General features: G+C 43.7%; 1 protein-coding gene across 1 annotated transcript in view; it reads right to left on the bottom strand.

Annotated features, from left to right (window-relative positions):
• The window catches only part of PROM2 (prominin 2), a 43,330-nt gene extending 26,722 nt beyond the window's left edge, over positions 1-16,608 (bottom strand). The window contains exons 1-5 of the mRNA XM_087703760.1: positions 16,126-16,608; positions 12,899-12,948; positions 5,438-5,640; positions 3,940-4,060; positions 1,562-1,625 (exon numbers count right to left, since the gene is read on the bottom strand). Coding sequence (XP_087559886.1) covers positions 1,562-1,625; positions 3,940-4,060; positions 5,438-5,640; positions 12,899-12,948; positions 16,126-16,354 — 667 coding nt within the window. The 5' untranslated portion in view covers positions 16,355-16,608. The remainder of the gene's footprint in view (positions 1-1,561; positions 1,626-3,939; positions 4,061-5,437; positions 5,641-12,898; positions 12,949-16,125) is intronic.
• Positions 16,609-17,032: the final 424 nt, after the last annotated feature.

The raw sequence follows: 17,032 nt of genomic DNA, 5'->3' as shown, positions 1-17,032 counted from the left end.
GTGATGGGAGGGAAGATGTTCCATTGATTAATCGTTCTCACTATCAGGACGTTTCTCCTTCATTCCAGATTGGATTTCAATGGATTTCCACCCATTGCTTCTTCTCCTGCCCTCTGGTGCTTTAGAGAATAGGTCAATTTCCTCTTCTCTGTCACAGTCCCTCAAGATGTTAGAGCTGTGGTAGTGCAGTGGTTAGAGCGCAGTACTTCAGGCTACTTCTGCTGACTGCCGACTGACTATCATTTGGAAGTTTGAGGCTCACCTGCTCAAGGTTGATTCAGCCTTCCATCCTCCCTCCTTCTTTTCTTCCTTGCATCCTCCCTCCTTCCCTTCCCCTGACTCCCTCCCTCCCTCCCTCCCTCCTTCCTTCTTTCCTTCCAGCCATAGTGACACAGTGGTTAGAATGCAGTACTGCAGGCTCAAGGTTGATTCAGCTTTCTATCCTTCCAAGATGGGTCAAATGAGGACCCAGATTTTGGGGGGCAAGAGGCTGACTCTGTAAATCACGTAGAGAGGGATGTAAAGCACTGTGAAGCCATATATAAATCTAAGTGCTATTGCTATTCCTTCCTTCCTTCCTCTCTTATTCCCTTTCTCCTTCACCTTCCTGGTTCCGCAGTGCTTAGAATGCAATATTGCAGGCTAATTCTGCCCACTGCCAGGAGTTTGATCCTTGCCTCAACCTTCCATCCTTCTGAGGTGGGTAAAATGAGGACCCAGATTGTTGGGGGCAAGAGGCTGATTCTGTAAACTGCTTAGAGAGGGATATAAAGCACTGTGAATTGGTATATAAATCTAAATGCTATTGCTATTTTTCTTCTTTCCTTCCTTCCTTCCTTCCTTCCTTCCTTCCTTCCTTCCTTCCTTCCTTCCTTCCTTCCTTCCTTCCTTCCTTCCTTCCTTCCTTCCTGTTAGAATACAGCATTGAAGGCTGACTCTGCCCACTGCCAGGAATTCAATCCTTGACTCAATCTTCCATCCTTCCGAGGTGGGTAAAATGAGGACCCAGATTGTTGGGGGCAAAAGGTTGACTCTGTAAACTACTTAGAGAGGGCTGTAAAACACTGTGAAGTGGTATATAAATCTAAATGCTATTGCTAGAAGACAATAATCATGTCCCTCCCTAATCCTTCACTTTGTCAGCTAGTTTTACCCAGTTCTCTTAACCGTTCATTGTACAATTTAGCCTCCAAATCATCTTTGTTGCCCCTTTTCCGCACTCTTTCCTGGAGCTTTATTCTTTTTCACCAGGCTCTTTCTTTTTCACTTCCTGCCTCAGCTGCAGCTCACAAAAGCTTCTGCCTTTTGCTAAAGCTGGACAGTTGAGAAAAGGACGAACTGCAGCAGTTTATGTAGTATTAATCCCCGTTCTTCCCATTCAACCCCAAAGCATTCAAAAATAAACCGTTCCCTTTGGAAAGCACCTGAACTTTTGTCTGCAAAAGGCAGATGGGCCGCATTGCACATCTTGTATGTTTATGTCACCGGCCTAACACAAAAGGCTGTATTGGTGGGAAAAATCTCTCGCCAAGCATCTGCAGCAGAAGAGAAGGAGACTTACTATTCAGGTCACCGAGAATCTGCCTTTCGGGCACTCTAAACTGTTCCACCGTCAGCCGAAGCCCCTATGGCGGAAGGAGAGAAAAGTCAGTCCTCCAGAGCCAAAGGGAAGCCGGGAAGGAGAGGGATTGTCCCCAGGCAGAAGCAAACCAGTGGTGGGTTGCAGGCAGTATGCCCCAGTACGGACGTACCGGTGCCTGCCGGGAGCACCGGGTACCGTTCCGGTACGGTGCTCCGGAGGGCCCACCCGCCTACCTGCCCCCCTTACCCCTATTTGAGCTCTTCGGTGCTTCTGCACACGCACATGGAGCATACAGTGGCTGCGCAATGCTCCACCAAGCAGCTGGAGCATCGCGGAGGCATCGTGGAGTGTCACAGGAGGTAAGGACGTATGCGAGTGCATACTGTGTGCGTTCATGTGGTGGACGCCGGGCCCCGTTGCACTCTACCTGTTGCAACAGGATCTGGAACCCATCACTGCAGCAAACCTGGAGTGACTGAACACTGGGGCAGAGGTGGGCATCACATAATGTAACAGTCGGTTCGCCCAGCCCCGGAAATGGGAGCATGCGCGCCATCCGCACATGCACATAGTCTTCCAGGCAGATGTAGTTATCAGGCCTGCAATTACATTCCTTTTAGAATTTTGGCCTGCCACACTTTCTCTTATTTCATTATGCTGTTTCATTAGTATAGTCGATGGGAGGGGGGAATAAACAGGAGTAGGATTGTGGAATGTATTGTTTTCATTCTTTACTAGAAGCCAAGGTCATCTTTTGTCTCCGTACTTTTACACCTGAACGGAAGCAGCTGGGTGTGGATGCCAGCGTGGAAGAAGAAGATTGGACCATGTGATGGATTGTGGGTGTGGGGACAAGATCATGAACTTTTAAATGGAATTGTGATGTCATTTCCAGAATTGGGATTAACACAGATGTGCTCAGATGTCTGCGTTATTAAATTGGAACTTTAAGGATCGTTTTGCTTTGGACTCTGATTTAATTCTACATGATACTTGGAATGCTGACAGTAGTATTCAGTCGGTTTGGATCGGTTCGCCTGAACTGGTAGCGACTGAATACAGTGGCAGGAAAGGTCATAAAACGAGGCAAAACTCACTGAACAATGGTCTCACAGCAACAGAAATTTGGGGCGCAGCGGTGGCTGTAAATCAAGGATGACCTGTGTTGCCTGGGGAATTCTGGGAGTTGAACTCTGTACATCTTAAAGTGGCCAAGGTTTTTAAAAAAAACCAACGCTGTTGCCTTCTGCAGCCTTGCCACCCCAGGTTTTTTAGATGGGAGCTCGGAGGTAGGATGAAAGCTCCTGGGGCTGGGAGGCTGACCCCTTTTCCTCCCCCAGGGACAGCCTACCCTGACTGAGGAAGAGAAGGGGGGCGCTTCTGGGTCCCCCACCCCCATTCTCCCATCTCAAAGCCTTCCTTTGTGCAACAAAACTCTTGCAGGAGAGTTTGAAAAGGCTGCTGGCATCATGAAGCTCAGCTCTTCCCACTCCTCCCTCCTTTTCCCTGCCCTGCCTTGCAGCTGCCAGGGTTTGCAGCCTAGAAAACACCTGCTAAGCGAAGGCGTCGTCTTGGTGACTGTGTGACGCTGGGCATGTGCCAGGGAAATGCTCAATGCAATGAGGCTCCAGAGCACGAACAAGCGTCACTTCTGGATCTCCAAACTTTGATCTAGAAATGGCTTTTTTCAAAGGGATCGGAAACATATAAAATCCATGGCAGCTGTCAACAGACAAAATCTTGATTTTTCTGACCAAGGGGATTCCCTGGATCCTTTCAGCCCTGGAATGGTTTGCCTTGAATGGTAACCTTGTAGTTACATGATAGTAAAGAGGATAAATAGCCCATGACCGGCGGGTGGCGGCCCTAAGAAGTTCCATCCTTCCATTTTTTTTACAACTTGAGATCCTTTCCAATGCCTCTGTTCCCAGGTTAACTATTGGAGCCAAAATGAAAACCCACAATTTTAATGACCGTCTGTAGATTATTATCCCCCCCCCCAATGGTGTGATAACTTTATAAAACCAGCTAAAGTTCTATATTTGTATTTAACAATGGGTAAAGCATTCTTTTCAAACCTCATCCAAATTAGCATGGTCTTCCAGGATTTCTCCTCCCCAAATAATGTCCCTTTTCAGTCCTGATTTTTTAAAAAAACCCTGCATCTCTGGCTTCACTCCATTTGCCCTTTCTTGCCCTCTGGTCAAATTTGACCTGTTTAACGTTGTGGAATGAACACATCCTCGATGCCCTGAATTGCCTTATGCCAAAATATTCAGCATGAAGTAGAAATGATGATGTTTTTGAACATCATAGTTTGAGATTGGTCCCCCGGGTTTTTTTCAGAGTCAACTCACTCGAGGGATCCCATTCAGATGGCTCCTCAAAGTCCTCAGGGTGTTGAGTGCATCTCGGGCACCAGGGTCCATCTCCTCTTTCACCTTCTGGTTGGCAGCAAAAGCACAGATAACACACCCCCTGGTGGAAAATAGCAACAGCCCTTACACTTATATACTGCTTCAGAGTGCTTTCACAGCCTTCTCTAAGCAGTTTATAGAGTCAGCCTATTGTCCCCCAATAATCTGGGTCCTCATTTGACCCACTGGAAGGCTGAGTCAACCTTGAGCCCCATCAGGATTGAACTCCTGACAGTGAGCTGAATTAGCCTGCAATACTGCATTCTAACCACTGTGGTACCAGGAAGGAGAAGGGGAAAGGGAATAAGAAGGAGGGAGGGAAGGAGGGGAGGGAGGGAGGAAAATAGCAATAGCACTTAGACTTGTATACTTCACAGTGCTTTTACAGCCTTCTGTCTAAGCAATTTACAGAGTCAGCCTATTATCCCCCAACAATGTGGGTCCTCATTTGAAGGCTGAGTCAACCTTGAGCCTGGTGAGATTTGCCTGCCAAATTGCAGGCAACTGGCAGGCAGCAGAAGTAGCCTGTAGTATTGCACTCTAACCACTGCGCCACCATGGCTCATGACATAGAAATTGCAGAAAAAAGAGGACTAGATTACTAGATTTCCTAGACTTCAAGACTAGATCCCTCTCAGAAGCCAGTGTTTCTCACATTTGGTGACTTTTTAGCCATGTGGACTACAACTGGTGTAGGATTATAGCAATAGCAATAGCAATAGCAGTAGACTTATATACCGCTTCATAGGCCTTTCAGGCCTCTCTAAGCGGTTTACAGAGAGTCAGCATATTGCCCCCAACAATCTGGGTCCTCATTTTACCCACCTCGGAAGGATGGAAGGCTGAGTCAACCCTGAGCCGGTGAGATTTGAACCGCTGACCTGCTGATCTAGCAGTAGCCTGCAGTGCTGCTTTTAACCACTGCGCCACCTTGGCTCTTGATTGAGGTGCTGGCCTGGAAAGCAGGGGACAGTGAGTTCTAGTCCTGCCTTAGGCATGGAAACTGTCAGGATCAGTTACTGTCTCTCAGCCCAGATTTGTTGTTTGTTTGTTCCTTATTTATTTGGTAAATTTATCTCAATGTGGGGCTATTCTAGGCTGCTTGGGAAAATAGGAGGAGAAAGGAGTATTAGGTATGTTTTACAGTATGAAAAACTGCTTTACAGGTATAAGGTACAGCAGCTACACTGGCTGGGGAACTCTTGGGGTTGAAGTCCACATGTCTTAAAGTCGCCAGGTTTGAGAACACCTGTTTTGGACCAGGGTTGCTATTTTGTTTGACTTTTCCTATATCATTTCTTGGCTTTCAATTTACAGCGTTAGCATCTCTGTTGGACTCATATGCTGGTTCCCCTTCCTGTCCTTCCCGATCCCCGCATCTCTATGGGGACAACAAGACAGGATCGATCACGGATCTGGCTCCGCCTTTCACACTCACAGGAGGACGAGGGTGGTGAGGAGAAGAGAGACCATGAGAAGGTTCCGCTGGCAGAGCAGAGAGCGACGATAGGCCTTGATCCGTCCACCGCAGTGCCGGTTTTTCTGGAAGCAGCAAAGGCTCAGTCCGACCAGGGGCACCACCACAAAATAGAGAACTGCAATTGCAGCGCAAACAACATATCCTGCCTGGTATCGAAGGATCTGAGCAAGGAAAATTAATAATAATAATAATAATAATAATAATAATAATAATAATAATAACAACAACAACAACAACAAACAACAACAACAACAGCAGCAGCAGCAGTAATACCCATTGTCATTGGGGCACTTGGCACCATGTCCAAGAATTTTACAAGATACATCAACAAATTGCAGCTTCCTGCAATAACACCAGCAGAACTGCAAAAAACTGCACTACTCGGAGCATCTTATATTTTAAGAAGGTCCTTGGATGCTGGCAGCAACCCATACCAACCATTAGCACCAGCCACTGGTATTTGTAATGCATTTTTGAATGTTCAGTTGGCTGAGTTTCATGTTTAATGAATAAAGTATATAACAACAACAACAATAATCATGTGTTGTCCCGATTGTAATTGGAGTCCTTGAAGCAATACCCAAAGAGCTACCTCGCTATTTGGAAATTTTAAATTTATCAGACGTGAACATTCTGATTCTACAAAAAACCACCCTACTTGGAACAGCTTATATCCTCTGACGTTACCTTAACAGTTCCTAGGTCCTTGGTTAGGACTCGAGCTGTTGAGCTACCAACCAGCCCCAAAGGCTGTGGATCTCACCAATGATTAACATAATAATAATAATAATAATAATAATAATAATAGAAATCCAATCATTGACAAATACAGTCCGAGTATTCAGCACCGATATTTCAATGCAGTTTGGCATGGAAAAATGCGCCACTGTATCCATAAAAAGGGGCAAAATCACTGCATCTGAGGGAATTGAAATGCCCAATGGCCAACTAATTAAATGCAAAGAAAATGAAGCCTACAAATACTTAGGCATTCTGCAGTTGGATAACATCAAGCATGGAGAAGTAAAAACTATTGTCAGGCGAGAGTACACCAACAGAGTTAGGAAAATTTTGAAATCTAAATTGAATGGTGGAAATACAATCAAGGCCATAAATACCTGGGCAATACCAGTTATAAGATACACAGCTGGCATAGTTAACTGGACACAAGCTGATTTGGACCTTTTGGACCGAAAAACCAGGAAACTAATGACAATGCACTACAGTTTACATCCACGTGGTGATACTGATAGACTATATCTGCCCCGAAAATCAGGTGGCAGAGGATTATTACAAGTGAAGCAAACAGTTGAAGAAGAAAAACATGCACTGGCTGATTATTTAAAAGAAAATCAAGAACATCTATTAATCGAAGTAAAGAACAAAAATCTACTGAAGGCCCAACAGACGAAACAAGAATACAGAAAAGATGTGATAAAATCAAGAATGGAGAGTTGGCAGAACAAAGCACTGCATGGCCAATTTCTGGAAAAAATAAAAGATAAAGTGGACAGTGAACAAACTTGGTTATGGTTAACAACAGGTACATTAAAGAAAGAAACAGAGTCACTAATCCTGGCTGCGCAAGAACAAGCTATCCGCACAAATGCCATTAAGGCCAAAATAGAAAAATCCTCTGATGATGCCAAATGCAGACTTTGCAAAGAAGCTGATGAAACTGTTGATCACATACTCAGCTGCTGTAAAAAAATCGCGCAGACTGATTATAAATTGCGGCACAATTCAGTAGCACAAATGATCCATTGGAATTTGTGCAAAAATTATAATATCAAAACAGCAAAAAACTGGTGGGAACATCAGCCTGAAAAAGTCACTGAAAATCAGATGGTCAAGATCTTGTGGGATTTCCGTATACAAACCGACAAAATACTGGCGCATAATACACCAGACATCACACTGGTTGAGAAAAATAAGGTCACAATCATAGACATTGCAATACCAGGTGATAGCAGGGTCGCCGAGAAGGAACATGAAAAAATCACAAGATACCAGGACTTAAAAATCGAAATTCAACGACTATGGCACAAACCAGCAGTGGTAATTCCAGTGGTAATTGGCACACTGGGTGCTATTCCAAAAGCACTGGAATTACATTTAAAACAGTTAAAAATTGACAAAATCACCATCAGTCAAATGCAAAAAGCCGCACTGCTTGGATCTGCACGCATATTACGAAAATACGTTACGACGTCCTAGGCCCCTGGGTGGGGCCCGACTAGTAACCAATGCCAAATCCGGCGAAACAACTGGCCGCTGTGATACAACTGTATAATAATAACAACAACAATAATAACAACAACAACAACAACTCCACCGTTGCCGGTCCCAAGCCCGGATGAGAAAGGAGGAGGGTTGGCATCTGGTCCCATAAAAAAAAACCCGCCAACCCATACAATATGGTGAAAAAAATGAATAAGAATCCCATACCGCATCGGTCGTCGCGCGGATTAACAAGGGCCGCGGCGGATGTTGGGGTCCCTGGACATCCGTCGACAAGTGGGCTACAAGTGGACCAGCCAACAAAACGACAAAAATATAGTGCAGATGAAAACCGTGCCATAATGGCCTGTTACTACAACTCAGAGCCAGAAAAAAGAGGCTATTTAAAGCGAATGTATGAATTATGGAAACAACAATATCCAGATTCAAATGTTAGTGCACAACGACTAGCAGATCAAAGGCGATTTATTATACGGAATAAAGTGTTTAGTGAAGTTGAACTAGAGGAAATTCAGGCAAATTGCAAAACCAAAAAAACAATATCACAAGCAGAAATAACTGATATTCAAGACACAACTAAAGACATTATGGTAGAACTCCCAGAAGAAGCTCTCGGGGAGGAAATAACACCACCACCACTAGAACCAGTTATCACTGAACCAACTGATGAACTAACTCAAAAACAAAAAGAATTGAAGGATAAGATCATGGAGCATTTTCTGCTTAATGAGGAAAGGCAACATTTACCATCACTAACAACTGTGCCTAAGAACATTTTGGCCCCTATCATGAAAATGGTTAATGCAGTGTTTTCAACAATTGAATCGGGATCCATCTTGGAAACGAACCAGTTAATGTACAGCGCAGCTGTATTAGTCACTAATGAATTAGGCATTAAAATCAAAGTACCTAGTCACACAACAGAAAAAGCATCAAAGCCAAAGTGGAAAATCCGATTAGAACAAAAAGTCAAAAAATTAAGGGCAGATGCTAGTAACTTAAAGAACATGCATGAGCATCGGCTTAAAAACAACAAAACCATAGATCGGCTAATCAGAAGATATAGATTGGATACAAGAAACATCAATGAAGCTATAGAGATTGTAAAACAGCGGATAACAGCAACAGCTAGAAAAATTGAAAGATATGAGGCACGAATCATCCAATATAAACAAAATCAGCAATTTCGATCAGACCAACAGTGTTTTTATCAAAGTCTTAATGTGAATGGTGACACCAAAAGTGAAAAACCAGAAAAGCAGGCCACAGTTGAATTCTGGAAAGAATTGTGGGAAAATGCAAAGGACTACAATAAGGAAGCAAAGTGGATACATGACTTTGAGAAAAGCATTGGCAACAAACAAATGCAAGTATTAGAAATAACAACTGAGATGGTCAAAAATCGAGTAAAAAAGGTAAAGAATTGGACATCACCTGGAAAGGAACAATTACATGGTTTCTGGCTCAAATATCTGACCAGTTTACATGCAATATTGGCCAGGCAACTGAATGAAATTTTATAAAAGGGCCAAATTGATGAATGGTTGACAACTGGAAAAACATACTTGATTCAGAAAGATGCAACTAAAGGAACAACACCTGAAAACTACAGACCAATAACATGCTTGCCAACAACCTTCAAATTACTCACAGGCATTATTGCAGATAACATGATGGATTATTTGGAAACAAACAACATCTTGCCAGTAGAGCAGAAAGGCAACAAAAGAAGGAGCAGGGGCACAAAAGATCAGCTCCTAATTGATAAAATGATATTAGAAAATTGTAAGAACAGAAAACGAACTTGAATATGGTCTGGATTGATTACAAAAAGGCATTTGACTCACTGCCACATAGTTGGATCATAAAATGCTTAGAAACAACTGGCATTAGCAAAAATATTACATCCTTTACTGAAAAGGCGATGAAACAATGGAGAACTGAGTTGGCAGTAGGGAATGAGATCTACGGAATGGTTAATATCAAGCAAAGAATTTCCAGGATGATTCACTTTCACCTCTTCTCTTCATCATCGCAATGATCCCACTATCAGTAATCTTTAAAAAAATGAAATTAGGCTACCAAACAGCCAAAGAAGCTGAAATTTTTTTGCATTTACTATATATGGATGATTTAAAACTCTATGGAAAGTCAGAAATAGAAATCCAATCATTGACAAATACAGTCCGAGTATTCAGCACCGATATTTCAATGCAGTTTGGCATGGAAAAATGCGCCACTGTATCCATAAAAAGAGGCAAAATCACTGCATGTGAGGGAATTGAAATGCCCAATGGCCCACAGCTGACTTTTGAACACCACTTGTCGGCTGTGACCAGGGGAGCATTTGCACAGGTTCTCCTGGTGCACCAGTTGCGTCCCCACCTGAACCGGGAGGCTCTCACAACAGTCACTCGTGCCCTTGTGACCTCTAGACTGGACTACTGCAACGTGGTCTACATGGGGCAGCCCTTGAAGAGCATTCGGCGACTTCAGCTTGTCCAGAATGCAGCCGCGCGAGCGATCGTGGGTGCGCCTCGGTTCACCCACGTAACACCTATCCTCCGCGAGCTGCACTGGCTGCCTATTGGTCTCCGGATACGCTTCAAGGCGCTAGTCGTCACTTATAAAGCCCTTCATGGTATTGGACCTGGGTACTTGAGAGACCGCCTGCTGCCAATTACCTCCACTAGACCGATTAGATCCCACAGATTAGGCCTCCTCCGAATTCCATCCGCCGGCCAGTGTCGACTGGCGACTACTCAGAGGAGAGCCTTCTCTGTGGCTGCTCCGACCCTCTGGAACGAACTCCCCGTGGAGATTCGAACCCTCACCACCCTCCAGGCCTTCCGCAAAGCCCTTAAAACCTGGCTGTTCCGACAGGCCTGGGGCTAAAGAACTGTTGCCCCCATCTCAAATTGGTATGACTGTTGTGTTTTAATCATGCATTGTTTTTTTATGTCGTTTTAAATTCTTGTTTGTATCCCCCTTCCCTGGTTGAGTTGTGAGCCACCCTGAGTCCCCTTCGGGGGAAAAGGGCAGCATATAAATAAAATCAACATTCAACATTCAACTAATTAAATGCAACGAAAATGAAGCCTACAAATACTTAGGCATTCTGCAGTTGGGTAATATCAAGCATGGAGAAGTAAAAACTATTGTCAGGTGAGAGTACACCAACAGAGTTAGGAAAATTTTGAAATCTAAATTGAATGGTGGAAATACAATCAAGGCCATAAATACCTGGCAATACCAGTTATAAGATACACAGCTGGTATAGTTAACTGGACACAAGCTGATTTGGACATTTTGGACCGAAAAACCAGGAAACTAATGACAATGCACTACAGTTTACATCCACGTGGTGATACTGATAGACTGTACCTGCCCCGAAAATCAGGTGGCAGAGGATTATTACAAGTGAAGCAAACAGTTGAAGAAGAAAAACATGCACTGGCTGATTATTTAAAAGAAAGTCAAGAACATCTATTAATCGAAGTAAAGAACAAAAATCTACTGAAGGCCCAACAGACGAAACAAGAATACAGAAAAGATGTGATAAAATCAAGAATGGAGAGTTGGCAGAACAAAGCACTGCATGGCCAATTTCTGGAAAAAATAAAAGATAAAGTGGACAGTGAACAAACTTGGTTATAGTTAACAACAGGTACATTAAAGAAAGAAACAGAGTCACTAATCCTGGCTGCGCAAGAACAAGCTATCCGCACAAATGCCATTAAGGCCAAAATCGAAAAATCCTCTGATGATGCCAAATGCAGACTTTGCAAAGAAGCTGATGAAACTGTTGATCACATACTCAGCTGCTGTAAAAAAATCGCGCAGACTGATTATAAATTGCGGCACAATTCAGTAGCACAAATGATCCATTGGAATTTGTGCAAAAATTATAATATTAAAACAGCAACAAACTGGTGGGAACATCAGCCTGAAAAAGTCACCGAAAATCAGATGGTCAAGATCTTGTGGGATTTCCGTATACAAACCGACAAAATACTGGCATCACACTGGTTGAGAAAAATAAGGTCACAATCATAGACATCGCAATACCAGGTGATAGCAGGGTCGCCGAGAAGGAACATGAGAAAATCGCAAAATACCAGGACTTAAAAATCAAAATTCAACGACTATGGCACAAACCAGCAGTGGTAATTCCAGTGGTAATTGGCACACTGGGTGCTATTCCAAAAGCACTGGAATTACATTTAAAACAGTTAAAAATTGACAAAATCACCATCAAACAAATGCAAAAAGCCGCACTGCTTGGATCTGCACGCATATTACGAAAATACGTTACGACGTCCTAAGCCCCTGGGTGGGGCCCGACTAGTAACCAATGCCAAATCCGGCGAAACAACTGGCCGCTGTGATACAATTGTATAATAATAATAATAATAGTAATCTTTAGAGAATGATTTATCTTACCTATCTCCCCATTCTGTTAAATTAAATAGAATTTGGGGGTTTGTTCCAAGCCTTGGTGGAACTACTTGATGTAATAGTTAAGATACAAGACTAAAAACTGGGAGACTAAAACTAGTCCCGCTTTGGGCTTGAAAGCCAGCTGGGTGACTTTGGACCAATCACCAGGAGACTGGGAGTTCTAGTCCTGTCTTAAACCTGAAAGTCAGCTGAAGGACTTTAAATCAATTCTCAGCCTCAGCTCAACCCGCCTGGCAGGGTTGTTGGTTGGGAAAAAGAGGGAGAAGGAAGAAGTATTGGGAACGTTCACCATCATTTGTATAAAAATCTAAAAAAAATCTAAATGTAAATCTGAAAATCTAAAAAAAAAATCATTCCAATTTCCTCAAAATCTTTCATTGTTCCTTATCCAGGGCACCCATTTACTAATGATAAATCTTTACTAAATATCAACCCTGCCAGATATTTCCCATTCATATATTTCTTAGCATTCATGTACAAGTCATTCACTATAAGTAAAATTTCCAGGCAGCCAAATCAGGAGATTCCCAGGTCTGCTAATCATTTATCTTGCCGAATTTCCAAACATCTGTCTGGGAATTTTGAGAGCTGAAATACAGCACATTGAGATATGAGGGAGAATTGCTGTAGATGCTGAGTTGTGACAGCCAACACAAACCCCTTAAGAAACAGATGGGTGGGGTGAGGGATTCCACTCTTCCAGGCTCACTACTTCACCTGAGAAGTTGTAGCAGTTGGTGGCTCATTCAGGACATCCTTCAGGAGCTCTGTGGAATAAAATAAGGCTGTTTAAAAGCAGAAGGAGATACCCCCTCTTCTCTTGTGATTGTGCCTTCTGAATGGGCCAACGGAAGATTGGGTCAGAGTATTGGGCTTCTCCCCAGCCTCCATGGAGTCCTTGTGCAAGCTCTTCTACTCTTAAGTAAGACTGCTTTAAGGAAATTAGGAGGAAGCGGGAACAGACGGAGTGGCAGAAGCCAATTATTGCCAGAGTTAATTACCTAAGAGATACTTATCAAAGCTAGACAACCTGAGATTCCAGGAGCTCTCCTGATCATCAAATCACATTCTCTGAGGACTTCAGAGGTCCCTCCAAGTGAGACCTAAATCATAGGTTGCTCTTCTTTATCTCAAGCATGTCTTTTTTCTGTGGAGGCCATGCTGAGGGAGAATAGGGATTGCCTTCAGTTTATCACATAGTCACTTCCTTTTGGGGGTCTCCTTTGGCTGCAGGAAATCTTCCAGCACCTGGAGGGAATCCCATAAGTCAGAGATTTTCAAACTTGGCAACTTGAAGGCTTGTGGACTTCAATTCCCAGAATTCTCCAGCCAGCATAATTTACTCTCTTGCAATCCCTTCCACTGTAATCTTTCCACTTAGATCGGAGATCTTCAAACTTGGCAACTTGAAGACTTGTGGACTTCAACTCCCAGAATTCCCCAGCCAGCGGGCTCTGCTGGCTGGGGAAGTTTGGACACCCCTGCCATAAGTGATGGGAGGGGAATAACATGGCAGCCCCCATGGGAATTTGGGATGGGAGATCAGCATTGCTTCCCAAAGAGCCCAGAAACCTGGACCTCTCATTATGCATGACTTGGCATCATTCTGGTGATTGGCATAATTTCCAGTTTCTAAAGCTCACCTGTGCCTACTTTGTTGCTTTCGTCTGCTGATTATTTGCATTTTAAAGCATCTTGTGCTGGGTTTTATTTTTATTTTATTTTATCTTGAAGAGCCAGTTAAAAACATCTGTTAAATGAGCACCTTGGATCTTACAGCAAGGTGGTGCTCCCAAGCTATCCATTTTTATGGTCCTCAGTCCCATAATTTTGGGGATATTGAAAGAGGATGAAATGTAGTAATTCGTTAGTTTGTTTTATGTGTGTAGATGCAATGTAACAGGGATATTAATGTACAATATAGGTACAACTTTGCTTTCCCGTAATCCTTCAGAAAAACCAGACTGAACTATTGAACAACTTATGTTCTGACGTCATAAAAGAAATTGCAAAATTTTTAGATATGCAAGTATAACATATTTCCCAAATTGTTTGGAAACAGAATATTATTTTTAAATATTCTGAAATGTTTCATTAAGTAATATGCTTCTATCCTGCCAAGTCTATCATTAGAGGCTGCTGGCTTACGGATGACAAAAAAATCATTAAATACTTGCAATATTAATTTGTAATATATACTTGAATATAATTGCACACATAATTCTGTTCTTTCTCAAAACTAAGAAAAGACAGGTGTTTATTAAGCACTAGGAACTAGGATTGAAGGAAGCTTAAACTACAATAAAAGCTTCCCACCTTCCATTAAAACCTTCCATTAGGGGGTGGGGAAATCCCTAATGAAGTCTACAATATGCTTCTATTTTGAGAGAGGAAGAATACAAATATCACTTTGGAGGGAAATCTTGAAAAAAAAACTGGCAAAGAATTCTCAGGTTGAATTCACACACTGCACCAAGCCTTAATGTGATGTCTAAGGCTTTAGCTCAGCACAACATGTGGACCAAGATATATGTGGCTTATTTGCAAGTTAGCAAGACAATGCAAAATACAAACCAGAAAAAGAAGGAATAGGTCTAGAATGGTCTTCTCTAAGGTACGTGAGGAATTGGCTAGCAAACTAGAACTGCCCACAGAAATTGCTTCCCAAAGGTTTTGTAAATACATTCTTAGACCCATGAAAGGTACCTTGGGGTCTTCTAGTCCAACCCTCCATCTAAGGCAGGGGACCCTATACCATTCCAGATAAATGAATCTCCAGTCTCTTCTTAAAAACTTCAAGTAGTGAAGCACCCACAAGCGATTCCATTAATTGTCCTCCTTATCAGGAAATTTCTTCTTAGTTCCAGGTTGGAGTGATGGCTATCTACCCACTGCTTCTTCTCCTTCCCTCTGTGCTTTGAGGAATAATCCTCTCTTCTCTGTGGCAGGTTCCCAAGTACTGCAAGATTACTATCATGTCACCCCTAGTCCTTCTTCACAATAGACTAGACATAGGCAAATCCCTTAAGCACTCATGGTAAGATTTAGCCTGCAGATCCCATATCACCTGCATTGCTCTCCTCTGCATCCTGACCCTTGTCAGCTCCCCAGCCTTTTAGATCAACAATCCCCAAGGCAGCCAAAAAAGCAATGCAATCCTAAATTGCATTAACAGAGGATACAATCAAGTTCAAGTGAGGTTCTAATATCACTCTATAAAACTCTATAAAGCCTTAGTAAGGCTACACCTAGAGTACTGCATCTAGTTTTGGTCACCACATTATAAAAAAGATGTTGAGACGCTAGAAGGAGTGCAGAGAAGAGCAACCAAGATGATTAGAGGATTGGACATCTATACGATGGATGATTGCAGGAACTGGGCATGGCTAGTCTGGGGAAGAGAAGAACCAGGGGAGACATGATAGCAGTCTTCCAATATTTGAGGGGCTACTGCAGAGAGGAGGGATCAAGCTATTTTCCAAGGCACCCAAAGGCCAGACAAGGAATATTGGATGGAAACTGATCAAGGAGTGATTCAACCCAGAAATAAGGAGGAACTTTCTGACAGTGGGAACAGTCAACCCATGCAACAGATCTTACCAATAGAAGTTGTGGGAGCTTCATCCCTGGAGGCTTTCAAGAAGAGATTGGACGAGATCTGTCAGAAATGGTGTAGAGATTGGACGAGATCTGTCAGAAATGGTGTAGGGTCTCCTGCTTGGGTGGTGGTGGTGTTGAACGAGATGACCTACAAGTTCCCTTCCAACTCTGTTAATCTGTTAACAATTCTAGCAGGTGACAAATGCTGATCTCCATGCTATCAAAAGCTTCACTCGCCCAATTCTGCTAATTAAGCTGCTCCCAAGAGCACACGACTACATTCATTTCCTCCCCAATTCAAAGCACCCGGACCAAACCGACCAACAGGATGAAGAGTTACTTACCTGTGGGGAAAGGATTCTGTTGGATCACATCCAGGTAACTGTGGACGAGGTGGTAGAGGGCATCCAGAGGTCCGGGAGGTTGGTGTTGAGCAGGAATACGTTGATCAGCACCTACATCAGCAAACTGGAGGATCGAGAGAAGGTTTCCTTCTGCGGAGCACTGCTGTGAGTGGACCAAATCTCGGTGGACAAAGGCAAAGGCCAGGCAGAGGAGGAGCACATGTCCCATTCCAGACTCCAGCAGGGTCCAAGATTAGATTTGTTTCCTGAGTGGGCCTGATCCCCAAACACTCTAGCAAGGTACCTGGGGAAAGCACGGCCTTTTCTGTCTCCTTGTCAACCAACCGGGGGAACCAGCTTCTCCAGCCCTGTATATCTTCTTCCAGGCCCCAAGTCCAGCTTGCCCAGGAGAAGACAAGAAGAAGAAGAGCGCTTAGGACCACTTCTGCCAGGTGCTTCTCCACCTTCAACTGAGCAAGTCTATCTCCTGCCGAACTGCTTCCACTTCCAAAGAAGTTTGGGGAAGGGGGTGTGGGTGGAGGAAGACACAAAAACCGGCCCGACAGGTTTGATGCCTCCTGATGACAAGGCCCTTCCTGCTGCTTTCCAGCTCCTGGGATGGGGCAGGGTGGGGCCACCGTACCAGGTGGAAGGGAGTAAAGAGTGAAGCTGGGTTCCCCCCCCCCCGCCAGGAGCCCTGCAAGGGCTTGTCCCCAATTTCTGTCCCTACCCCTCTGCTGTGCTTTATCCCGGGGGAGGGGGGTTCCCATATTTTTGGGAAGATGGCAGCAGCTGACTTGGTTGAGGGAAAAATAAGCAGGCTGGAGGGAGAGGCAGCCAGATGTTGGTTTGGGCCAGTGATGGTGGAGATGAGCTGAGCTGGCTCGCATCTCTCACATCCCGTCCA

This window comes from Thamnophis sirtalis, unplaced genomic scaffold, assembly GCF_051295495.1.
Source record: "Thamnophis sirtalis isolate CommonGarterSnake01/CBP01778 unplaced genomic scaffold, rThaSir2_p1.2 scaffold_2, whole genome shotgun sequence".
NCBI classification, from domain to species: Eukaryota; Metazoa; Chordata; class Lepidosauria; order Squamata; family Natricidae; genus Thamnophis; species Thamnophis sirtalis.
This window is presented reverse-complemented; position numbering and strand designations above follow the sequence as displayed.